Genomic DNA, 26,304 nt, shown 5'->3' on the forward strand with positions numbered 1-26,304 from the left:
TTGGATGAGTAAAATGAAAGTATAAATGAATAAAACGAAAACATTTTATTACAAAATCTTTCAGAGGCTCAAATAAAAACTTACAAGTTACCCTAAAATTAGAGTGATGTGCCAATAATTTAAAACAACAAGAGACTTGGGTCATTTTCACTCAACAACCTACACACTAAATCCGAAGCATCCATAGTATTCCAAGGTGTCCAAAAACTGTGAAATGTAAGGCAGGCTTTGAAGCTGACGACCTTTTTTTCGCTCGTCAGTGGAACCTCATCGCCCTGTGTCTGAAAATCACGCATAATTAGGGTCAGCCAGTTCCCACAACTGCGAATGTGAGAGTGACATGGACTGATTATTTTCTAATCCACCTCTGGTCCCTACCCGACCACGCTCATTCGCTCTTCATCATTATTAGTTATACCTTTCCAACTGTGTAACAAAATATAAAGTCACCAACATGTTTTCCCCAAATTAGTTATTACCCAATGTTTTTATGTTTTTCTTAATATTCTTTTACTATTTTTAAATACATTAGCCAGGCACGTTCTGTTTTCAACCATTTCATATCTTTATTATCTTAATTTTATATTTTATCAACAAATATTTATCATCTGGAAATTATATATATTAAAAGTTTTTTAATTTTTTTATAATTTACATAAAATTACAAGTGTAACGATTTAGTGAATTATTATATTCCTATCTCACTCTTAATAAAATATAATAATTTTAGATTCAAATTTCAAGTTTCGTATATAGACTTTGGGCTGTCCGCCTAAAATTTGGAAGAGTTTGGTTAAATATATAATGTTCGGAAAATAGACTTGAATTAAAAAATTAAGTTCGTTTAAAATATAATTTAAGCTCGAGTTTGAACATTTAAGGCATTAACCCGATTCGTTTTTAAGATTATAATATTTTATGTTATATTATTTCCATATATTATATAATTTAGAACATAATAAAAAAGTAAACCTATACTAATTACTAAATATATAATACTACTGTAATACAAATATTAAAATAATGTTAAAATGATTATATAAAAGATTTCAATAAATAAAAAAATATATAAAATTATTAAATATTAAAATAATATAATATAAATATATATTTTTAAAAATTTAAAATAAATGGGCATGCCTAAATGAACTTGGGTTAGTCTTTTGTAAATATAGACGGGTTTGAGCAAAATTTTAAACTCATATTTTCAAATTGAACCGGGCTTAGATAAATATAAAATATATTAATATCGTACTTAGACCTGACCCAAACTTGACCCATGAAAACCTTTAACTGTCTATTAAGAGTAGATTTTTAGTCTAAATATTATTTTAGTTTAAATTTTATTATTTATGGGCTTTATTTATATTTATTTTGATTTAAATCTTAATATTATTTTAATTATCAATACATACCTTATAACGGTTAATTTTTTAGATTAAGTTTAGGGACAAAAGGAGGAGGCAAGTAGTTTCTGGGTTACACACTCAAAAATAATAAAATTTTAACTTAATTATTTTAAAAATTATAAAAATAAAAATTAATATAATAAAAATATATATTAACTTTTATAAAATATATAACATAATTTCACCATTACTTAATACTAACTCGATTAGGAAATATTTTTAATATAGAAAATATCGAAAAATATGTTTACCACAGTTAGTGATATAATTAAAATAACTTTTTACAAAGTGAAACCAACCAAACCACGCAAATACCAAATGAAGCCAACCGAAAGCGAGGGTGTTATCGTAAATAGCATGAATACGTGTCCTCAATCATAAATCCGTGCCAAGGATTTCATTATTATTATTATTATTATTATTATTTACCTTAAAATTGTAGGAGAAACAATTTAAATTAAATTCCTCTTGAAAAGCGTAAGGTTGGCAGGTGTGAACGAGTATTTTTCTGGCTCCGAAGTAGCTATAAATATAGTTTTCCTTTTTTCACTCCCTCCCTCCTTCACTCCCTCATGCCTTCACTCCACAAAACGGCTTCACCAGTTTTCTTTCTAAATAAAATCTGCTTTCCTCTCTCAAACTACCAAAGCTGCAATTTTGCAGGGAAAAGACATGGACTTCTCTCGCCGAAAAACTGGATTTCTTTTATCCATTGCTTTGTTTCAGGCGAGCGCTTCCGTCGCTTTCATCCTCTGCTTCCACTGTTCCAATTTTACTTTCTTTTTTCTTTTCTTTTCTGTTCAATTCTGACTTCTTTTTGGAGTTTAATTTTTATCTCTTTTTTTCACGGGAAAATATGTGTCATTGTCTTTCCTTTTTGGACTCTTGATTGAACTCTGAGAGATCTACAATCAGATTTTGTGCTTCTTATTTTCGGTCAAAGCTTGTCAATACTTCACTTGATCAAGTTTTTTTTCTCCTTCAGTTTTCAAAATGAAATCGAAGCTTGAAATGCTGAATTCAAGTTATATTTTGCCTCCTCTGTTTCTATCAGAAACAGAATCTTAAATTATTTGTTGTTTCTTTGGTCATAATCTTCCATAAAAAATGGGAAAAAAAAAACAAAATAAGTCGCATCTAATTGTTAGCTAACGGGGTCATGAGCAGATCTTTTTCTTTCTTTCGTTTTGGCATTTCAATTTAGCGAAAGTTTTAGCAAAAAGAAAAAAGATTCAATTGTCCTCGTTAATTTCAACTGAATTTGCCGTTTTTTTTTATTTGCAGGTTTTATTAATTGTACAAGTGGCCGTTGCACAGACGAGCAATGATGAACGAAGGTAAGACTTTTTATTCATGCTTACCTCTGCTAAGTTTGTTACAAAATAGAAAATAATAAAATTCAATACAGCTCAAATTTATTTTTCTGAGCTGTCATTGTAACGCGAGTGTCGTACGTTTCTAGTGCTATTATCTTCTCCTGTAAAATAATAGCCCCAACAATTCGTGGTTAAATTTGCGCTTTCTAACAATCTATACAATAACTAATGACAAATGTTTTTCTTAATCTTGTTTGAAAATTTTAATTGGTAAATTATCATTAATTGTTTTTTTTTTCGTGTTTGTGTTTGATATGTGTAGGCAGAGACATTCTGAAGGATATTGTGCAATGTATGACATTTGTGGAGAGCGAAGTGATCGCAAAGTAGTGAACTGTCCTTATGGTTCTCCAGCAGTAAAGGTTAGTTGCTCATTACTGTCTTATTTAAATTTTGTACTAATTATGGTTAATAGCAGTTGACTGTCTCGCAAGATATGAACTATATTCCATGGGCCAATTTGCACAAGAATCTTCTTTTTTTTGGTTTTATTTTTTGTTTTGAAGAACTTTGGAAAAACCTGTTACAAAATATAACTGTAATTATTTGACGTTTACATCTTATTATGCCTCTCAGCCTGATGAGTTACTTTCGTCAAAGATTCAAAGTTTGTGCCCCACAATTACTGGAAACGTTTGTTGTACAGAAGCTCAATTTGACACACTACGGAGTCAAGTCCAGCAGGTAAGATTTATCGCTCTGCTTTGCTTTACTCTACCGTTGTTGGTATGCTGACTTGCATTATTAGACATCTATTTCCGAGGGCGAGCTGATGACTACTGCTTCGCTTATGTGGCATTTGATGTCATTAGATTGTTATTTGGCATGGTTTAACGTTTCTACTAATCTTTGCCTTTCTAGTTTGATCCGAAGTATAAAATTTGTGTCTGACCTGGAAGCATAAAATCTATTTTAAACAATGAATTCCATTTGAGCATCACGGTCGGTTTTGATCGATTGGAGGTAGTCGATTGCATACTCCTAAATTTCATCATTTCATAACATTATTTAGTTCCTTTGTGCATTATTGCAGGCAATTCCTTTTCTTGTAGGCTGTCCAGCTTGCTTGAGAAACTTTTTGAATCTGTTCTGTGAGCTCACATGCTCCCCAAATCAAAGTTTGTTCATCAATGTGACTTCTATATCCAAGGTCAGGGATCTCAACTAATCCTCATGATCATGTTCTAAGGAAACTTGATATCTTGTCATATGATTGTGGCTTGGTGTATGCCTTCTAAAAACTTGGCAATGTCATTGACCAATATGAACTTGGCAACGATATCTTTTATCATATTGTAGTTTCAAACATTATTTTATGGGTGAAAATCTGAATTCACTGCTATCATACACAATGTCTTAGAGTAAGCTTATTTAAACAGATGGCCATGCACTTCTTTATGGATACATTTTTTATATCAAAGATGATAAATTACTTTATATATCTTATTCTCTTTGCAGATAAAAAATAATTCGACTGTGGACGGAATTGACTTTTTCATAACTGATGATTTTGGTGAGGGGTTGTATGAATCTTGCAAGGATGTCAAGTTTGGTACCATGAATACTCGTGCTTTGGAATTTATTGGTGCTGGTGCTAAAAATTTTAAAGGTGAGGTGATAGTTACAAGTTCATATTGTGAGACTTGTATGTCATGTCTCAGTATCTGTATCCACTTGATTGGTTCTGGCAGAGTGGTTTGCTTTCATTGGTAGGCGAGCGCCGAACAACATGCCAGGTTCACCATATGCCATTCAGTTCCTGCCAACTGTTCCTGAATCATCTGGGATGAAGCCTATGAATGTATCTACATATTCATGTAGAGATGTTTCACTGGGCTGTTCTTGTGGTGATTGTCCTTCATCTCCTGTCTGTTCTAATACAGCTATATCTACTTCCAATAAAGGGGCTACATGTTCAGTTCAAATTGGATCTCTTAAGGTGAGGGGTTACTTTTGTATTATCTAATTTTTGTCTATTTTGCCGAATGAGAATTCCTTAATTCATATGAAAGCGCAGTTGGTTTCCTAATTTGAGCTATAATACAGGTTTTTCTAATAAAGTATCTATGTTGAAAATCTGCAGGCCAAATGTGTTGATTTAGCTTTAGCCATCCTTTATATTGTATTGGTTTCTATGTTCTTCGGATGGGGTGTGTTTCACCGGACAAGAAAAAGAAGCCGGTCGTTTAGAATGAAACCATTTACAGATGCAGCTGAGGGTGGTCAATCTCATTCTCTTAGTAGGCAAAAAGCTGACAATCTCCCCATGCAGGTGCTTTTTTTTTACTTTGTGCTGACCTTGGATCTCATTCTATTTCTCAGTCGATATTCCTTTTTAGGTTATTGCATTCATGTTTGGCATAGAACTTTACAAAATTGTAATTCTTATTTAACAACCTTTCCATGTCACAGTTTTTTTATTTCTTCTTTTTATTAGTTTAGTTATATGCTTTTCCTATTAAATCTCACGTGATTTTCTTTGTTCAGAGGCTAGAGGATGCTAATCAAAGTAGCACTGGGGTACAACTTTCTGTTGTGCAAGGATACATGTCAGATTTTTACAGGTTAACTTTCTATATGCATATAAGCTTACATTACTTGAGCAACGGTCAGGTCTGTGATTTTGTTCTTACATACTTATGTTCAGGAAATATGGACTATGGGTTGCCAGACATCCAACCCTCGTACTGAGTTTGTCAGTGGGAATGGTTCTTGTACTTTGCTTGGGTCTAGTCCGTTTCAAGGTGGAAACACGGCCAGAGAAGGTATTATTTGACCGCTGAATAGCTAGATGTATCTTTATATAAACTGAACCTCTATATAGTTGTGCATCATTGCTCATCATTATGGACTATAAATAACCACCTATAATTATCTGTCAAGCATTTTGAGATCAGAGATTGATTTTGATATACTTCTGATTACATGCTTCTTTTCATACACTTTTCTTTTATCTGAATATATGTTATCAATACAATGTCAGCTATGGGTAGGGCCTGGGAGTAAAGCTGCGGAAGAGAAACGGTTTTTTGACAGCAACCTAGCTCCTTTTTACAGAATTGAGCAGGTTTTTGCCTTTTTTATTCTATTTTCCCTTATTAACCATGTTATCTGGTTCCCCTATTGTTTTCTTTAATAACGGTTACCTATTGTTGATTGCTGGTAAGAGGGTGAATATCATAGAATGATTCTGAGGTCAAGGTCTGCTAAGTAAAATTTTCTTGTTATATGGCATACTTTTGCAACTTTCAACTTTTACATTTTCACATCTTTTCTTTAAAGTAAAATATTCCTCCTAATTCTTTTTCGGATAGGATATTTCTGTTTCCTTAAGGGTTCTACCATCTGCCTACAATATCATTTCTATATTTAATAGCCCTCACTACATCTTTTTTTATCTTTTCCTCTCTCCTTTTAACTATTTTTAAAATCAACTTTGTTTATATGATTCTCTTCCTCATAGCAACATTTTTGTCACGTTCTTTTCTTGTCTTCTCTAATGAGATGTTTTATGGGAACCATTGGTTTAAATTCCTCTTCATTGGATTTAGCAATGTGCAATATAATTTCCATATCTAATAGCCCTCATTTCACATTTAAAAAAAAAATATATTTTCCTCTCTCCTTTTCCTGTTTATTTAAATCAACTTTGATTGTATAGTTCTCTTCCTCATAGCAACATTTTATCACATTCCTTTTATTTTTTTCACTAATGGGAGATTATATATGAACTGATGGTTTAAATTCATGTTCATCTGATTGAGCATTGGTTTTGTTTTTCAGGTGCATGTGTCTTACCATATTACTTTGGAATAACTAATGTTATCTATGTTTTTCAGCTAATATTAGCAACAATTCCAGATGCCTTGAATGGTAAATCACCTAGCATTGTGACTGAGGAAAATATTAAGTTGTTATTTGAAATTCAAAAGAAGGTATTGGTTCTACTTTAATTTGTCAGGTTGGATTAACATAACACAGTCTGACCTCAATTGTAATTGTTTGTACATTTACGTTCTCTTAAAAAGGTCTTACTTAAACACCTTTAGTTTATTTAACAGATTGATGGAATCCGGGCAAATTATTCTGGCTCAATGATATCTTTGACAGATATTTGCATGAAGCCAATGGGGGAGGATTGTGCCACACAAAGTGTTATACAGGTACCGTGCTTGTCTTGTATCTGGCATGAGTGAAGCATATAGAATCATAAATTGGCAATTTAAATGTAAAAGTATGGAAGTGGAACTGATGAATTGGATATCATCATAAATTGTTCAATCTCAGCAGAAAAGCAATATGCTTCATATTACTTTATATGGACAATTTAGTTGCTCTTTTATATGCATATTTCAGAAGCGAAAAACATTTTGATGTTATGTCTTATTAGTTTGTTAGTTATGACAATCCATGCTTCTTTTGTAATTACATGCATGTGACATGAACTTAGCCTGGTTTTCTGCTCTTCCACCTGCCTGTGTTTTGACTCTCGTGTTATACTTTTGACTTATCTCTGAAATAGATAATGATCTGTCATTTTCTGTTGTGTTTTATATTTCAGCACCAAGTAACTCATCATTGAATTGCCAGAGCATCTTATAAGTTCTCCTTTCTGATCCTTTTTCTTTATTATTTTTATTTTATCATGTTTCTCTTGATAGTATTTCAAGATGGATCCAAGTTATGATGCTGATGATCGACTGGAACACGTGAACTATTGTTTTCAGGTATATCCTAATACCTCTTTATTTATTTGGTTTAAAGGTAATTGCCTTCTTTACGATTCTACTTAACCAGCCTCTATTAAAAGGCATGTTTAAGTTATAGATTTTGACGGTAAAATTAAATTGTTGATTCTTTTAGTTTTGTCTTACTCTATTTTTTTGTCACCTGAGTTGACCTTTAATGTTTACATGCTATGTATTCTTTCAGCATTATACCTCTGCAGAATCATGTATGAGTGCTTTTAAAGCCCCAGTAGATCCTAGCACTGTATTAGGAGGTTTCTCTGGAAGCAACTATACTGAGGTGCTAATTTTACTTTCCTGATCTGTCAATACAGTCAGATCATTGGATGTAAGATCTTTAAAATATAATTGGATGTGGTAACTAAGATTTTCTTTATCATACAGGCTTCCGCATTTATAGTAACTTATCCGGTAAACAATGCTTTGGACAAAGAAGGGAATGAAACTCAAAAAGCGGTTGCTTGGGAGAAGGCCTTTGTTCAGTTAGCAAAGGTTTGGTACTTGTACTTGCATCATATCAAGGATTTTTTATTGTCTTGCACTTGCCTTGTATTGCCATTTCTCAGATAAGTCAGTTTCACATGCAATGCTATGTTATGGAACAGGATGAGTTGTTGCCTATGGTTCGGTCTAGAAATTTGACATTTTCTTTTTCTTCGGAAAGCTCCATTGAGGAAGAGTTGAAAAGAGAGAGCACCGCAGATGCCATAACCATATTGGTAGGTGTTTGTCTCTATTATGACTTGAAAACATGATACCTGAGTCCTGTATATAGAAGCTTAACTTTTGTAACTAATGTAATCTCTAACAACCCTGCCTTTAGCTTCTTTTAGAATAAAACTATTAACCTTGTAAATGTGATTTTTTTTTCTTTGGAAATTTTCTCTGACTGCTTTCTTGTGCCTGCTGCCTTATATTATTGCAGATAAGCTATCTTGTGATGTTTGCTTACATATCTCTGACCTTGGGTGATACACCTCGATTATCTTCCTTTTACATTTCATCTAAGGTATCTTATTCATGTTTCTTCTTTACGGAAAATATATTCTTTTTTGAATTATTCTTCTTCCTATCTCCTTCTGTTCTCTTTTTGGGTGTGTATTCTGGCTTAAGCTTTTCTTTTGAGGGGTACTGAAATTTATCTGATCAAGTGCTACAGAATTCGAGCCTGGACAGATTTAACTGCATAAGGTTAACAGTCATAAATGCACTCTGAACAGCTTTTTGAAGGTTTACCCCTGATTAGTATTTCTTTTAACAACAATAGAAAGGCTTTTTATCCGGTGGACAAACATTTTGATATAATCTCAGGAAGGAAAGGACAAAGAAAATGAGATAGATTGGTTATATTTTTAGAATCCAACCGTTTGAATGACTTTTTCTAGACCTCTTTTATATGTTGTTTCCAATTTACAGAAACTTATTTTAGGCGATCTTTTTACCTAAACAGAGTATGGCTAATTATGCTTTCAGGAATCTATATCAAATAAATGAGTTTCTCTTGGTTTTGAGGATTTCTAAGTCATGCTTTATCTGATGACTTGGAGGTTCTGCTTGGACGGAGCAATAAATAAGCATCCCTTTGATTCTAGGACTGCAATAGTTAGGTTAACAAGATCAAAAAAGCTCCCTGCTAGGGTTGGATGAATGTCTGAAATTTTTATTGTTACTTATCTTCTATGATGTGTACCGATTGTCTTCCAGGTATTGCTTGGCCTTTCTGGCGTTCTGCTTGTCATGCTCTCAGTTCTTGGATCTGTAGGATTTTTCAGTGCTATTGGAGTAAAATCTACTCTAATCATAATGGAAGTTATTCCTTTTCTTGTTCTTGCAGTAAGTGCCCTCCTACTTTAGCATATTTCAAATTCATATGATGTTAATTTTGTAACTATCATGTGTTTTGACTTGGAGGATTTTTATATTACAATTACATCAAGCATTTTGCCTGGCAAATTCTATCTCTCTATTGCCAAGTTCTGTCGTAGCTCACCTTCTGAACTCTTTTTATCTTGTAACAGGTTGGTGTGGATAATATGTGCATATTGGTGCACTCTGTTAAGCGGCAACCTTTGGACTTACCTCTAGAAGGAAGGATAAGCAATGCACTTGTGGAAGTGGGGCCATCCATAACCCTTGCTAGTCTATCTGAGGTTTTTGTGTTTGCAGTTGGAAGTTTCATCCCTATGCCCGCCTGCCGTGTTTTCTCCATGTTTGCAGGTTTGCATATTTGTCCATTTTATAGTGATAAAAATAGAATTTTTTTTTTCTTTCATGTTGCTTACGTCATTCCTCTTGCACTCGTGCATTCTATTGCAGCACTGGCTGTTCTGTTGGATTTCCTTCTGCAGGTCACTGCTTTTGTTTCTCTGATAGTTTTCGACTTTTTGCGAGCCGAGGGTAGAAGGGTTGATTGTTTTCCATGTATAAAAGCATCATCAACATATGCTGAATCTGAGAAAGGTATAGTTGGTGGATACTGGAGTTGTATGATTGATGAATCATGTAGTGTAGTTGTTATGATGATCTTGATTCTTTGAACTGATTTTATATTAGATGTAGTTTTCATAGTTATTTAATACTTCGAACCCTTTCACATTCATTGTAAAACTGTCATGAAGTCTAACTACAGAATTGCTTATGAAACTTTAGGCATTGGTGGGAGAAAACCTGGGCTACTGGCTCGATATATGAAGGTAATTGTTTCTACTTCAGAATTTTTGTAATTTTTTGGTGTCAACAGTTAACAAGGTGATTTACCTTTTCTTGAAATAATTCATTTCTTTTGCTTATTAATTTGTGTCTGTTTTCACTTTTAGGAGGTACATGCTCCCATTCTCAATCTTTGGGGGGTGAAAATTATAGTGGTTGCTGTTTTTGTTGCTTTTGCATTGGCTAGCATTGTAAGTTGCTTTAACTTTGTCAAGTTGATCTATTATTATTATTACTACTACTACTACTACTACTACTTCTTCTTTGTTTGACTTGAAGTAAACTTCTTATGCATGCAAATTTGGTAGGCACTGTCCACCCGTATCGAGCCTGGTTTGGAGCAAAAGATTGTTCTTCCCCAAGACTCGTATCTGCAGGTTGAATTTTTGTTTCCTTTTAACTGAATGGAGAAATGGATCGCATGATATCCTCTTTTATCCTTGAGTAATTGGGGAATTTTATCCCGCAGGGCTATTTCAATAATGTTTCAGAGTATCTCAGAATTGGACCACCGCTGTATTTTGTTGTGAAGAACTATAATTATAGGTATTTCCATGTTATTTTTAGTTTGGTTAAAATATGCTGTTAGTCCTTTGACAAATTTTGAGATTTAATCCCTGAGTTAAACTAAAACCTACTTTTTTTATTTAAAAATCTTAGTCCAGTCATTAAAATCGTAAGTATTTTCTGTTAATTTGTGAACTTAGAATTTTGATTAAGCTACCCTCATATGACATGCCATATGATTGACAGAAAATAAATATGAAAAATCGACAAATTGTGACAGAAACTATCAAAAACGATGATAATGATTGGATTAGGGTTTTTAAATTGAAAAAGTAGGAGGATTGAATTTTTTAACCTTAGGGACTAAATCTCAAATTCTATACTAGTACAGGGACTAACAACATATTTTAACCTTCTAGTTTCTTTTTGTCTTTAGTTTACTGCATGGTACTGTTTCTGTTTGCTTAAATGGATGCTTACCTGGTCCAAAGCATAAGAGACATTAACATCTGCTTCAATTATTGGTTTTTTTTCACTTTTGTATCGTTGCGCACAAACATGATGAACCTTGCATGTAGAGAATTTTCAATACCATAAACGACATAGCTTAATATTGGCTCTTCAAAAAGCGTCTATTTTTCTTGTCTAAATTGTATCTGGAATAATTATAAACATCTGAAAAAGAACACGATGGAATTTGTTTTACTACTAATGGCAGAAAACTGCCATTTTAGGCTGAGTCTATTAGAGCTCCATGTGAATTCTTCTGTTACCTTCTATAACAGAAGGTGTTATCATTTAAGAAGTGGAAACTTGCTGTCCAAGATGTGAATCTTCATTGCTCATCAAGAAAAAGAAATGGAGTTATTCAAGTTTTCATCTAATTGATTTTGTTGATAAATATGCTTTTTCATGCTGATGCTTTTCTATCCTCAGTTCAGAATCAATAGACACAAATAAGTTGTGCTCCATCAGCCAATGTAACTCAGACTCTCTTTTAAATGAGGTAAAATTGTTTGGTATATTCTCTCTTGAGTGTTCATTCACGATATAGATTTTTTTTAGTAAACCACTTTTCTATTTAGTTTAAAGAATGTTTATGCTTTTAAGATTATCAACAAACCTTGCCTCCTGTTGTTGCTATATGGACTTTGTTTGATATGACAGCTTTATCCTGTTTCCTCTGTAGATAGCTAGAGCATCCTTGACACCAGAATCAAGCTATATTGCTAAGCCAGCTGCTTCATGGCTTGATGACTTTCTTGTATGGTTATCTCCAGAAGCATTTGGTTGCTGTCGGAAATTTACTAATGGGAGTTATTGTCCCCCCGATGATCAGGTTATTATCCTATTATTCTTGGTACTTGTTAGATTTAATTCACCTCCTGTGGTATCTTAATACTTGGCTATGCTCAACAGTAGTCATTTCTTAGAAGATAGCACTGAGTTCACGATCCTGTTTCTCATATCTTGCCAGAATTAGGTTTTCCAAGAATTTCATTTATGGTAATTGGATATGGTTTGGTTCACTGAAATTAAATTTTCTTTCCTCCAGCCTCCTTGTTGCTCTCCCAATGACACTGCTTGTGGGTTGAGTGAAGTGTGCAAAGATTGCACTACGGTAATATAAACCCTTATATTCGGCCTGATATTTTGGTACTTCTGTAATATTTGTCAACATGAAAATAAGCAGTTCTTGTGACTAACAATTATGTGATGTTTCAGTGCTTCCGTCACTCAGATTTACATAATGATCGTCCCTCTACAGCCCAATTTAGGGATAAACTTCCATGGTTCCTTGATGCTTTGCCTTCTGCTGATTGTTCAAAAGGCGGACATGGTGCTTACACTAGCAGTGTGGAACTCACAGGTTTGTTTGAATAGATCTTTCTTTTGCAATTGCACCCAATTTACCATTCGTTGACAATTTTCACTTGCCTATTTCACTTTGAGATAAAATCTGTAAATGATACATATTCTAATTTGGATTTGGTAGTCACTGGTTTTACATTTTGTTATCAGGCTACGAAAGTGGTATCATTAAGGCATCATCATTCCGCACCTACCATACACCACTCAATAAGCAGGTAGAACTAATACTCAGTTAGGCAGTCATTGTTAAGTAATTTTCCTTTTTATTTTGTATTGCAGCAGCACCATTAATTGGCTTTCACTTGTTTTAGATTGATTATGTTAACTCAATGAGGGCTGCTCGAAAATTTGCATCAAGGGTTTCAGATTCTTTAAAGGTAAGATTTCAATTGTAATATTCTGTCTTAAATTTTTGGTTTGTATATTTGTCCTTTAATAGAAAAACATGTTTTTTTCTGCTTAATTGGGTACCCTTATCTAGCTCTTCTGTTGCACGGTAAAATTGTTAGTCTTTATCATACAACTTTATGGTCCTCATTAATTCTCCTCAACCAACATCGAATGGGAAGTTATTAAGCTTCTCATGCAAGCTGTCTCTTGTTTTGAATATATTTGCAAATTTAAATGTATGCTAGTGATGAGATAATATCTGTTTGTAAACTGATTTTTCTGGTGCAGATGGAAATCTTCCCATATTCCGTGTTTTATATGTTCTTTGAGCAATACCTTGATATATGGAAGACAGCTCTCATCAACCTTGCAATTGCGATTGGTTAGTAATTTGCAGAAACCTACCCAAAAGTGTCATAAATTAATACACATTTTTCCGGAAATTATTTATTTTTAAGGCATTTCTGGTACAAATTAATGATTCAAATTTTATTTAATTTTGTTCTGTCTTTATTTCGCAGCATTCTATGGCTTGTCATTTTGTTGTTATTTCTAATGGTCAATTCTATTTTCTTCTGTTTGATTGCTTGCAGGTGCGGTATTTATTGTTTGTTTAGTTATTACATGCAGGTTAGCTTTCCTAATTTTGTCCCTTGACTTATTATACCAAAGTCATTATCGGTCGTTTTTTTTTTAAAGTAGATGATAGATGATAGATTCAGCTATTTAAAATCAGCAAAAGGATTTTTAACTTGGAGCTAAAGTCATCGTTAACCTTTGGAGAGATGAAACTATAATATTTCTTTATTTTACTTACCTGTATAATTATTACTAATCTCTTGGCATTTTCCCCCAAATATAGTTTGTGGACCTCAGCGATCATTTTGTTGGTGTTGGCAATGATTCTCGTTGATCTTATGGTATTCTATTCTCTGACAGTCACCATAAAACTTCTTCCATTTGCTTATCTTATACCCTCTTACAAAGTTAAACTCCTCAGGGTGTGATGGCAATTCTCGGAATTCAACTCAACGCGGTCTCCGTTGTTAATCTTGTTATGTCAGTGGGCATTGCTGTTGAGTTCTGCGTGCATATAACACATGCATTTTCAGTTAGTATCAGTCGGCTTTTCATTTAATCTTGGTTCATCCTCCTGATTTGTTGTGTGGATCTTTACCACATTCATCATAATTTTGCTGATATAAACTTACAAGTTCCTTGTGCAGGTAAGCAGCGGGAATAGAAATGAAAGGGTAAAGGAGGCTCTGGGAACGATGGGAGCTTCTGTCTTCAGGTTCTGTTTCTAAACTTATAAGCATCCCCCCTCCCCCCACCCACACTCCACTCCGTCTTCCCTTGATTAACTGTCACTATCTGATTTAATTATTGCAGTGGAATCACTTTGACAAAGCTAGTAGGGGTGCTGGTACTCTGCTTCTCAAAGACGGAAGTTTTTGTGGTATTTATTCCTTCATTGACTTTTCAATTATGGGACCCTTTCATTTTTTCTGTAAAATTTTAATCCATTACCCTCTTTCCTTTGGATTTTGTAGGTCTATTACTTCCAGATGTACCTAGCTTTAGTCCTTCTAGGTTTCTTACACGGGCTTGTATTTTTGCCGGTAAGCCCTCCCTTGTTTTTGTTTTTGTTTTTTTTTTCCTCTTTCATGGAGGGTAAAATGAAATAATGTAGAAAGCCAAGCAGTAACTTTAGTTCCCAAGCAAACGCATTGACCAAATGTTTTATTCAGGTGGTGTTGAGCATGGTCGGTCCACCGTCAAGATGTATACGAGTTGAGAAGCAAGATGAGCGACCCTCGGTTTCATCTCAGCCATAATTGACAATCTTTCACACAGTTCATAACTCCTTTTGTAGAGAGTTTTACCATGTCTGATATAGAAACTGCATGTACAACCAGAGCAAAGGCTTAAAAAGGGGGGGGGGAAAGAGAATAGTTGTCCCCATCCCATCCCATCCCAACATGTAAAGGTTTGTTCAGAGAAGGAAAAGAAGAAGAAAGTAATAGAAAAAAGATATTGGGTGCTGTCGTTGTTGTTGTCAATATTATAAGGTAGCTGATTCATCTAATTTAAGAGTTAATACTTGGGATAGAGTTGTGAGATTTATATCTCTGTTATTTTTCGGACATGTTCACCGTATTCGTCCTATGTAATCTTTAATTTTTTTTCTTAATTTTCGTTACTTAAATTTGTCCGGTACTTCATATTTCTCTTCTACAAGATCAAAGAAGTAACTTTTTGGTGAAACACTTGCACATGGCATTTGCCGTATAGGGAACCCCAAAATCCGAAGGAAATAATGTTCTGTTTTCACCTCATGGTATGAGATCCTGATGTGTATCAGACAAAGGTGAAAGAATATAAAGATTTTCGCTGACAAAAGAGAGAAAATAAATAATCTATGGGCGGGGTCAACAAAGAAAAAAAATTAAAAAGTTTTTGAAAAATTATGTAATTGGTAGTTGAAAACATTCCTGTATTATATAGTGTACAACATTACAATATAAAACTTTATTAAAAACATATTCTTATGGTGCAGTGTACTATACGCTACACTATTAAGATGTCATTTGTGTATGGTTCAAATTTTGCCAGGGTTCAATAAAACCAAATTCAAATTAAACCTAGCCCAAAATCCAACAACTTTCAAAGCCCAAACCTAAATGCACCTATCCAAACTTAAGCCCAATACCTAAAATAAAATAAAAAAATAAAAGAAATAAAATCTAAATATCTTTACTCCACTAAACCACTCCAACCACTCTAACCACTCCACTAAATCACTCCAACCACTTCACTAAACCACCCCAACCATCCTACTAAACTACTCCACTAAACCACCCAACCACTTCACTTGCCTACAAAAAAATTTATTTGTAAAATTTAGCTATAAAAGTCATTCAAGACTATGTTAGAAAGAGGGTTTTTGTTTTTTGGAAAGGCTAGTTTTTGGAGATTAATCAAAGATCAAAATAAAAGAGGTTTCTTTTGTCTATTCTCAAGTTCTTTGTTTGTTTATTGTTTTCCTTTCAATTTTATTTTGTTTTTTTTATACGAAAGTAAAAATAAAAGTAAGAAGCTTACCCATATTTTCATTATTGAAAAATGTTTTTTTTTGAGGTCCGGTCGCTGTGTACGGTGGCGCCGACGGCGGCCCGTGGGGGTCCGTGACCGAAGCAAAGCCGGACCAATGACCGGATTTAGAAAAGAGGGAGAAAGAGAGTTGAGAGCTTTGTTTTATTTTTTTATTTTATTATTTTTACTATTATTTATATTATTATTATTTCTCATGTATATATTATTATTTATATTATTATTATATTATATATACCCTCTCCATATTTATTTATATTATTACTATCATTATTGTTACTTCTATTATTTTTTATTTCTGACTACTATTATTATATATATATGTATTATTGTTTGTATTATTATTATTATCACCCCTATTGTTATTACTTTACTTTTGTATTCTAATATATTATTAATATTACTCTTATTTTCATTATTTTTGCTATTACTATTATTATTATATATTAGTGTATATTTTTATGTATATATATATTTATATATAGTATTGTTTTTTATTACTTTAATTTAATATTTTTATTATATTTGCTTTTTGTATTTCTATATTTATTATTATTATTATATAGTAGTGTGTATTTCTATTATATACATATATATTTTTTATATATAGTATTATTATTTACTTTACTTTAATATTATTATTATTATCATTATATCCAACCCAATAATGATTCTTTCATAAAAGTAATATTCTGTATTTGGTAATTTGAGACAATCGTGCCCTAACTTACTGGGTTTCAATTTTTCTCCTTTAACCTAAATAACGGAATACTCTTTTAAATCGCGACATGAGTTTTGAAAAATGCTTATTCTCGGAGATACGAGGTGTTGTGCCCTAACTTACCGGGTATGGCATTTTGTTACCTCGAAATAAGATTTTTGTAAGTAAAGGCAATATTCGGTGCTCGGGAATTCGAGGAAACGTGCCCTAACTTACTGGGTTTCGATTTTCCTTGTTCACCTTAACTAACTGAATAACCTTTTGAAATACACGAATTTTTATATAAAAGGCAAGCTCGCTCTCGAAAATTCAAGATGTCGTGTCCTAACTTACTGGATGTGACATTTTATATTGTGAGACGAGAAGGTCTTTAACATTTGAGCATTTTCTTTACAAAGAGGGATCGTATTTTAAATTCTTTCAAGTTTTCAAATTTTCGACACTAAGACACTAATTGATCAACTAGGTACCAATTTTGGGCGTATCGAGGGTGCTAATCCTTCCTTGTGCGTAACCGACTCCTGAACTCATTTTCTGATTTTCGTAGACCAAAAATTATTGTTTTAGTAAATCTTAACTTTTATTAAAATGATTAATTTAAGGTGATCCGATCACACCTCATCAAAAAAGATTGGTGGCGACTCCTCTATTCGTTTTCATTTCCAAAAATCTAAGTCGATTCCCGTTTTTAAAAAAAATGGTTATGACAGCTTGGCGACTCCATTGGGGAGTTTTATAAGAGAGTCAAGCCACAAGTTGATTAACTTTTGTCTTTTTTTCAAAAATTGAGAATTTGGTTTTGATATATGATCTCTTCATTGCGTTTCACCCGTTTTTCGTACTGTTTTCATCATTTTATTCCTATTTTCTTTAATCGTTTCAAGTTTTTATGCATATATATTCTCGCATTGCATTGCATGACCGTTGTGGTCACACCCTTAAGTGGGAATGAGAAACTACGCCTTCGTGAGATTTTCACCTCCGTCCAGGATAGTAGATCACTTTCGGAATACATCCGTACCTATGGTTTCGTGAGATTTTCATCTCCGTGTAGCCATAGGGAAATGTATTTCCCTGAATTGAACTCGATTCAAATGAGCCTATAATGGGTGAGGATCGAGGAATCTGCTGGTTCAGGTACCCTTACTCTAGAACCAAACCACATATAAGAGAGACCTAGGAGCCCACACTAGGTAGAGCCACTCCGAACCCCTAGTGGTCACCTGAATTGCTTTATTTGTTATTTATTTATCCTGCACTAACGTGTTTTATTTTTGTTTTGTTTATAATTGCATTACATTACATCATCCTAGGAAGGAGGTGTTGATTCATATTTGATTGCTAAATAGAACAGTTTGTCATAAGAAAACGGATTTCTTGATAAAGTGGATTATAATACGGTTGTCTAAATATGGTCCAAGTGAACACATGAAAGAAGACTGATAGCTCATGAAGAAATACAAGACTTTGCTTCATTGCCTGAAGACAGAAACTAACAAAGACTATTCGAGAGCCGTCACGTCTTGACCTTCTTAAAGGAGCTGACAAGTATCACAGTAATAAGTGAGCAACGAGTCGCAGCCTAGATCGAGTAAAAAAGGAGTTAATATAGACATCTCTTGGAGAATTCGTCAGACTCGACCATAAGATCCGGATATGAAGAGGAAGATAGGTGTCTTCACTTGGAATATGAGAGAAAAGCCGTATATGTAGTCCGTTTTATGTAAAGGAATTTGCTTTCTAGAAAAGTTGTTCTAATAAAATTAAATTTAGAATCAATGCCTTCCTTTTTTTTTTGCATTTATGCATTTGCATTACATTACATCAAAGAAAAGAATGTGTTGATTCGAAATTCGATTCCTAAATAGAATAGTTTGTCATAAGGAAACAAATTTCTTGATAAAGTAGATTATAGTGCAGTCGTCTGAATATAGTCCAAGTAAACACGATGAGAGAAAGCTGGTAGTTCACGGAGGAATACATGATGTAATTGCCAGAGATTCAAGCCAACAAAGGCATGACGAGAGAAAGCCGGAAGTCCACGAAGGAATACATGACTTGATTTTTAATTGCCAACGAAGATTATCCAAGAGCCGACACTTTTTGATGAGTATCATGGAGATATGCGAGCAAGAGATCGAGGCTCAGATTAAGCAGCAAGGAACTAGCAAAGGCATCTTTTGGAGAATTTACAGGATTCGACCATGAAGAAAAGATCAGCGTTTACTTGGACTATGAAGGGCAATACCACATATGTAATATATTTTCATGTAAAGAAATATGTTTTCTAAAAAAGTTATTCTAATGGAATTGAATTCAAGATCAACATCTTCCTTTCTTTTGCATTCATTCCATACATTTGCATTACATTGCAACATTTGCATTAAACTTTTACTAAAGAACCCTGATTAAACAAAATTATTTCAGTTAATCTGGAAACCAACGAGAATCAAGCAACCGAACACAGCTACTATACCCGCCGTAAAACCAAAGCAATGGACCAGAGATTAGAAAGGATAGAACAAATACAAAGGGAGATGCAAGAACAATTACAAGCGCAGATGCAAGAGCAACTGGCTAAGATACAACAAGATATGAAAGAAAAAATGGAAGAATCCCAAAATAATCTGATAGGCCAGTTGGCGCAGTTGCTGGCTAGAGAATGCGAGAAAGGGAATAGTACTATGGGGAACAATAATGAAGACCCTATCTATCCTCCAGGCTTTGCTCCGGTAAACATTCAACCACAACCGGAGGTCCATCCATAAACGATACCCGTCACTATCAGACCCCAGCAATACCAGGCCAATGCCTCAACACCAATGAATATTCTTATAGGATCAGGCTCTAATTCCGGGGATAATCCAGCTAATCTATTGGTCTCGAACCTTGATGACATGGCAGAAAAGGAGAAAGGAAAAGTAGACATGGCAAAACAACTCGATGATAGGTGTAAATGGCTTGAAGAAAAGTTTAAAGCAATAGAGACTGCTGATTACCGTGGCGGAATCGACGCTAAGGACTTAAGCTTGGTCCCAGATCTGGTGCTCCCACGAAAATTTAAAACTCCGGAGTTCGAAAAGTATAATAGGACGATCTGTCCTGAAGCTCATATTACGATGTTCTGCCGAAGGATGACAGGGTATGTTAACAATGACCAACTTTTGATCCACTGTTTCCAAGATAGTCTGATCGGATCTGCGGCCAAGTGGTATAACCAGCTCAGCCGTGCCCAAATTGGTTCATAGAAGGACTTGGCTCAAGCTTTCATGAAACAATACGGTCACGTGACAGACATAGCACTCGACAGAATTACTCTACAAAACATGGAAAAGAAGCCGGGTGAGAGCTTCAGGCAGTATGCACAACGGTGGAGGGAAATAGCGATGCAAATCCAGCTACCTCTCTTGGAGAAAGAAACGACCATGCTCTTCATTAATACTTTGAAGGCCCCATTCATCACCCATGTGATTGGGAATACTACCAAAAGTTTTTCCGATATGGTAATGGCAGGCGAGATGATTGAGAATGCCATAAGAGGTGGCAAGATTGAAGTTGGAGAAACTACCAAGAGGTCAGTTCCAAAGAAAAGGGAGAATGAAGTGAACAGTACAAGCTCATACAATAGAGATCACTCAAGGTCAATAACTGTCAATCAACCAAAGGTAACTACGATGGGGCAACAAGGTTCGACAAAGCAGGAATCAAGTGTAAGGCAAAATTTTGAAAAGCTCCAATTTACGCCAATCCCAATGTCGTATAAGGAGTTATATCAAAGTTTATTTGATTCACATGTGGTGTCCCCATATTATATAAAGCCGTTGCAACCCCCGTACCCTAAATGGTATGATTCAAACGCTCAATATGATTATCATGCGGGAGTATCGGGGTATTCAATAGAAAACTGTACTGCCTTCAAGAAGACGGTTGAAAGACTCCTCGAGATGGGGATTGTGAAGTTTGATGATACCCCTGGTACAAAGAGTCCGTTACCAAATCACGATGATAAGAGCAAATGATTAAAGGACTCTGTCAAAGATGGAAAAATAAGAAGAGGATTAGTAGCATTGGATCTTGAGTAGAGAAACTTGTGAGGCATTCGTCCTTACAAACCTAAAAATGTTTTGAACAATTAGTCTGTAGAGGAACCTCTTGTAGTTTTTAGAGCTAATCTAGAGTAATATTCAAAACACGCTTGTTGCTTTAAGCCTAGAAGCAATTAAACCCCTTTTGTGAAATAGGCTTGTATCCTAAGTCTTTATTTCAATAAAATGCATCTTTTTGAGCAAATATTCTTTGATTTCATCTCATACGGTACAAATAACTGTTCTTAGATTCTTTTGTTCTTTGGAATTTATTTCAAATATTCATTTATTCTTCATTCATGATCATACCATACAAATAATCATCCTTAGAATTATTTATTCTTTGGAATCTGCCTTTAGCGGGTCCCCAGATATCAATGATGTGAGTAACGCTGTCATTGACTCCGAGTCTCCTTTTGAGCAAAATATGGGCCTAAAGGGATCTCAACACTCTGAAGATGATAGAGATGTAGACTACTCTTTGATTTTTTAAGGATGGTAGAGTAAGATGAAAACAGATCCTCTCTTACAAAAAGACAGTAGACAGTAGGCCTAGGACAAGAGAAAGAGGTAAACATCGGAGTCTGCATTACCACAAAGGCAAAGCGAGACGTTATTGAGTCACTTCCGAGAATTTAAAATTTTTTTGCACGATCATATCAAGATACGCCTGGCTACTAAGACAGGAGGATGTTGCAGGGTTTTGAATGACATATGCTAATGGTTTTACGATGGCCATGCTAATCATGAGATTTGGGTTCTGCTAGTCTACCATAGAAAGGGATTGCATCAGTATGCCATAAATGCCAAATTTATGGAGAGAAAATTCATATGCCCCTTCATTCTTTCGACTTTCTCTATGTGAGGCATGGAGATTATTGGGCCAATCTCGTCGAAGGCTTCTAGCAGGCATCAATTACTTCGCCAAGAAGGTGAAAGTCGCTTTATATGTCAATCATCAAATCCTAAAAAAAAAAGATCATGGAAAGATGTCTGAGACTTGTAAATATCGGCATAAGAAGTCATCATGTACCCTCTATGCTCATCGAACGTCAGCCAGGACCTTAGCTGGGGCAACACATTGCTCGTTGGTTTATGGGATAGAATCGGTTTTGAAGATGAGATTCCTTTCCTCCGAGTCTCGTCAGAGCTGAAGTTAGATAAGGTAAAATGGATCCAATCCTGATAAGATCAATTGAATTTGAAGAAAGAGGGTCCAAAGCTATCTATCGAGGTCTAATACGCCGGAAATGATTGATACGAACTTACTATAAAGAGGTTTATCCTAGAGAATTCCACGAGGGGAACTTGATAGTGAAGAATATCCTTCCTATACAAAAGGACTTCAGAGAAAAGTGGATGCTGAACTGAAAAAGACCTTATTTAGTAAAGAAGGCCTATTCTGGAGGGGCATTGATATTAACTGAAATGGATGGAAAAGATTTGCCCAAGTCAGTGAATTCAAATCCAGTTAAGGAGTGTATTCTACCTAAAAAGGGAGAAGCCAATGTGAAAACTCGCAAAGAGAGCCCTAAAAAACACACAAAAAAACAAAACAAAAAACAAAAAATTCTAAAAAAAAGCAGAAAAAAAAGAGAAGCCAGGGTGAAACCCAGCAAATGGAGCCTTGAGACTAAAAGGGTTTCAGTTGAAAACCCGAAAAGGGCAGCTCAAATTTGGATCAAAGTGGGGCATACATTAGTGTTGCTATGCCTGAATTAACAATGAAGAAGTATGCTACATCTTGGGGCATCTACAAAGTACTCCGGATCCCCTAAACACATGTTGAGCTCAGAAAGGTCCTCAAGAAGTTGGTACAGAGAAGCTCAGGCTGCGATATCTGGGGCATCTAGCTTCCATTTTGCCCATTTTGAATTTGTTATCTAGATATGTCCAAATAAATTTTCTTCTTATTGCATTGCTATCTTTGATTAAATCATTCGTTTTGAGTTGATTTCCTTCTTATTGCATTTGTAATCTTTGATTAATTTATCCATTTCGAGTTATGCTCCTAATCAATTTCCTTCTTGTTCATTGTTTTGATCTTTTTCAAGCATTTTGCATTGAAATAACGATTAATGGACTAATAGCACTTTCACAAAAGAAGTTTTACATATTACTCTGGAAGTTTCTAAATAATACAAGAACCTGAAACAGGACTATTTTTTAGAACTCACCAAGCTTAAGGGTTGGAAATATTATCTCTTTGGACTCTTTATTGGTTGAACCAAAAGACAAGACATTTCGTCAGTGATACAACCTCGACAAATGACGAGTAATGTCAACCTAAGTGTAAAAGGGGGTCATTCTCGAGAAAAGAAAATGATACTCTGTATTCATATACATCTGGTCATTACACCCAGGGAATAGTGTAACAGATCGAACTGATTGAAGATGATACAAATCCTATGCCTTTGAGTTGCAGCGAAATGGATGGAAGAAACCAAATGTTATTCCTCTGAAATTACAGTAGGAGGCACAAACTTTATGTCCCAAAAGGTACAGTGAAAGGGACTCTGAAATTACAGCGGGGCAAGCTTGCTGAGCAAAATGTGATTGTTTCTTTGACTTTTCTATCAAGAATACCAGCCGAACAAGATGCCAGCGTAATACGTCAGCGATAATGTCCTAATGAACAACGAACGATGATACCTTAAGCCTTTTTAAAAAATGCTCATGACATTTCTACAATAACACATCTAGTTAGGAGCATTTGATTCATTTCATAACATCTTAATTATTTGACATAAAGCATCACATTTAGTTAGGAGCATTTGATTCATTTCAATCATAGCATCCTAATTATTTGGCATAAGCATGGATACATGAAACTAATTTTATAGATCATGTTCCTCAGAGGACAGTGCAGTAGAATCGGTGAATTCACAAGTCTTAACCCCCTAAGCAGTGGGGCAACAAGCTGAAGATATCCAAGATGATTTGACATCTCTGTATCAGGCAGAGAGCAGATCGAAGACATAGCTGATTTAGGTTTCACGTGTTTACGTTGAAGCAAATCTAAGATGATTTGGAATTTCTGTATTGTCAGAGAACAAATCGAAGTCTAGCATCTCCACTTCGACGGAAGGCAGACACATAGCAGATCTAACCTTCAGATGTTTATACTTAAGTAGATCCAAGATGGTTTGGCATCCTTCTGCTTACAAGGAGCAAATCGAAGACATAGCTGATTTGGCTTTCACGTGCTTACGTTAAAGTAAATCTAAGATGATTTGGCATCTCTGTATTGTCAGAGAACAAATTGAAGTCTGGTATCTCCACTTCGATGGAGGGTAGACACATAGCAGATCCAACCTTCAAATGTTTATACTGAAGCAGATCCAAGATGGTTTGCCATCCTTGTGCTTACAAGGAGCAAATCGAAGACATAGCTGATTTGGCTTTCACGTGTTTACGTTGAAGCAAATCCAAGATAATTTGGCGTCTCTGTAGCGGCGAAGAGCATATCGAAGATTGCAGATTTGGCATCCCTGTGTTTATAGGGAACAGATCGAAGATAGTAGATCTGACATTCCTGTGCTTACAGTGAAGCAGATCGAAGATTTCAGCATGCATCCCTGTGCTTATAGGGAACAAGTTGAAAACAGCAGATTTGACATCCCTGTGCTTATAGGGAATAGATCGAAGATAATAGATCTGACATTCCTGTGCTTACAGTAAAGCAGATCGAAGATTTTAGCATGGTATCCCTGTGCTTATAGGGAACAAGTTGAAAACAGCAGATTTGGCATCCCCGTGCTTATAGGGAACAGATCGAAGATAGCAGATCTGACATTCCTGTGCTTACAGTGAAGCAGATCGAAGATTTCAGCATGGCATCCCTGTGCTTATAGGGAACAAGTTGAAAACAGCAGATTTGGTATCCCTGTGCTTATATGGAACAGATCAAAGATAGCAGATCTGACATTCTTGTGCTTACAGTGAAGCAGATCAAAGATTTCAGTATGGCATCCCTGTGCTTATAGGGAACAAGTTGAAAACAGTAGATTTGACATCCCTGTGCTTATAGGGAACAGATCGAAGATAGCAGATCTGACATTCCAGTGCTTACGGTGAAACAGATCGAAGATTTCAGCATGGCATCCCTGTGCTTATAGGGAACAAGTTGAAGATAACAGATTTGGCATCCCTGTGCTTATAGGGAACAGATCGAAGATAGCAGATCTGACATTCCTGTGCTTACAGTGAAGCAGATCGAAGATTTCAGCATGGCATCCCTATGCTTATAGGGAAAAAGTTGAAAACAGCAGATTTGGTATCCCTGTGCTTATAGGGAACAGATCGAAGATAGCAGATCTGACATTCCTGTGCTTACAGTGAAGCAGATCGAAGATTTTAGCATGGCATCCCTGTGCTTATAGGGAACAAGTTGAAAACAACAAATTTGGCATCCATGTGCTTATAGGGAACAGATCGAAGATAGCAGATCTGACATTCCTGTGCTTACGGTGAAGCAGATCGAAGATTTCAGCATGGAATCCCTATGCTTATAGGGAACAAGTTGAAGATAGCAGATTTGGCATCCTTGTGTTTATAGGGAACAAGTTGAAGACAGCAGATTTGGCATCCCTGTGTTTATGGGGAACAGATCAAAGAAGTAGATCAAGAACTAAAGACTCGGCGAGCCCGGGCAAAATTGGTCCTTTTATAGTCTTTGCTCTGTTCTTGTTACACAACAACAAGCAAAGAAGGCAGCTGTATGGCCCAAATTTTGCCCGGGGCATAATAAAACCAAACCCAAATTAAACCTAGCCCAAAACCCAACAACCTCCAAAGCCCAAACCTAAATGCACCTACCCAAACCTAAGCCCAATACCCAAAATAAAAAAAATAAAAGAAATAAAATCCAAATATCTTTACTCCACTAAACCACTCCACTTGCCTACAAAAAATTTATTTGTAAAATTTGGCTATAAAAGCCATTCAAGACTATGTTAGAAAGGGTGTTTTTGTTTTTTGGAAAGGCTAGTTTTTGGAGATTAATCGAAGATCAAAGCAAAAGAGGTTTCTTTTATCTATTCTCATCTTAAGTTCTTTGTTTGTTTATTGTTTTCCTTTCAATTTTATTTTATTTTTTTATACGAAAGTAAAAATAAAAGTAAGAAGCTTACCTATATTTTCATTACCGAAAAAGGTTTTTTTTTGAGGTCCGACCGCCGTGTACGGTTCATAACTCCTTTTGTAGAGAGTTTTACCATGTCTGATATAGAAACTGCATGTACAACCAGAGCAAAGGCTTAAAAAGGGGGGGAAAGAGAATAGTTGTCCCCATCCCATCCCATCCCAACATGTAAAGGTTTGTTCAGAGAAGGAAAGGAAGAAGAAAGTAATAGAAAAAAGATATTGGGTGCT

General features: G+C 35.0%; 1 protein-coding gene across 2 annotated transcripts; it reads left to right on the top strand.

The window, feature by feature from the left end:
* The first annotated feature begins 1,898 nt into the window (after positions 1 to 1,898).
* On the top strand, positions 1,899 to 26,304 carry LOC107917961 (NPC intracellular cholesterol transporter 1). Of its 2 annotated transcripts, XR_001689869.2 has the most exons (40): positions 1,899 to 2,135; positions 2,694 to 2,746; positions 3,048 to 3,147; positions 3,362 to 3,469; positions 3,819 to 3,935; positions 4,244 to 4,394; positions 4,477 to 4,724; positions 4,869 to 5,057; positions 5,273 to 5,349; positions 5,433 to 5,550; positions 5,769 to 5,852; positions 6,625 to 6,720; positions 6,847 to 6,948; positions 7,447 to 7,512; positions 7,718 to 7,813; positions 7,918 to 8,025; positions 8,139 to 8,252; positions 8,459 to 8,542; positions 9,238 to 9,366; positions 9,552 to 9,750; positions 9,850 to 9,993; positions 10,183 to 10,226; positions 10,350 to 10,433; positions 10,551 to 10,619; positions 10,712 to 10,788; positions 11,686 to 11,755; positions 11,939 to 12,088; positions 12,305 to 12,370; positions 12,475 to 12,619; positions 12,772 to 12,836; positions 12,933 to 12,998; positions 13,300 to 13,393; positions 13,605 to 13,641; positions 13,874 to 13,931; positions 14,012 to 14,122; positions 14,238 to 14,305; positions 14,404 to 14,470; positions 14,565 to 14,633; positions 14,763 to 14,907; positions 26,158 to 26,304. XR_001689869.2 is itself a non-coding variant. In XM_016847413.2 (39 exons), the coding sequence occupies exons 1-39, from the start codon at positions 2,082 to 2,084 to the stop codon at positions 14,847 to 14,849; spliced, it is 3,864 nt and encodes a 1,287-aa protein (XP_016702902.1). In that variant the 5' UTR covers positions 1,899 to 2,081; the 3' UTR covers positions 14,850 to 15,231. The 2 variants fall into 2 exon arrangements, 1 of the variants encoding a protein (XP_016702902.1); XM_016847413.2 differs by lacking the exon at positions 26,158 to 26,304 and having other exon boundaries at positions 14,763 to 15,231.

The sequence above is a fragment of the Gossypium hirsutum genome, chromosome A01 (genome assembly GCF_007990345.1).
Source record: "Gossypium hirsutum isolate 1008001.06 chromosome A01, Gossypium_hirsutum_v2.1, whole genome shotgun sequence".
Classification (NCBI taxonomy): domain Eukaryota; kingdom Viridiplantae; phylum Streptophyta; class Magnoliopsida; order Malvales; family Malvaceae; genus Gossypium; species Gossypium hirsutum.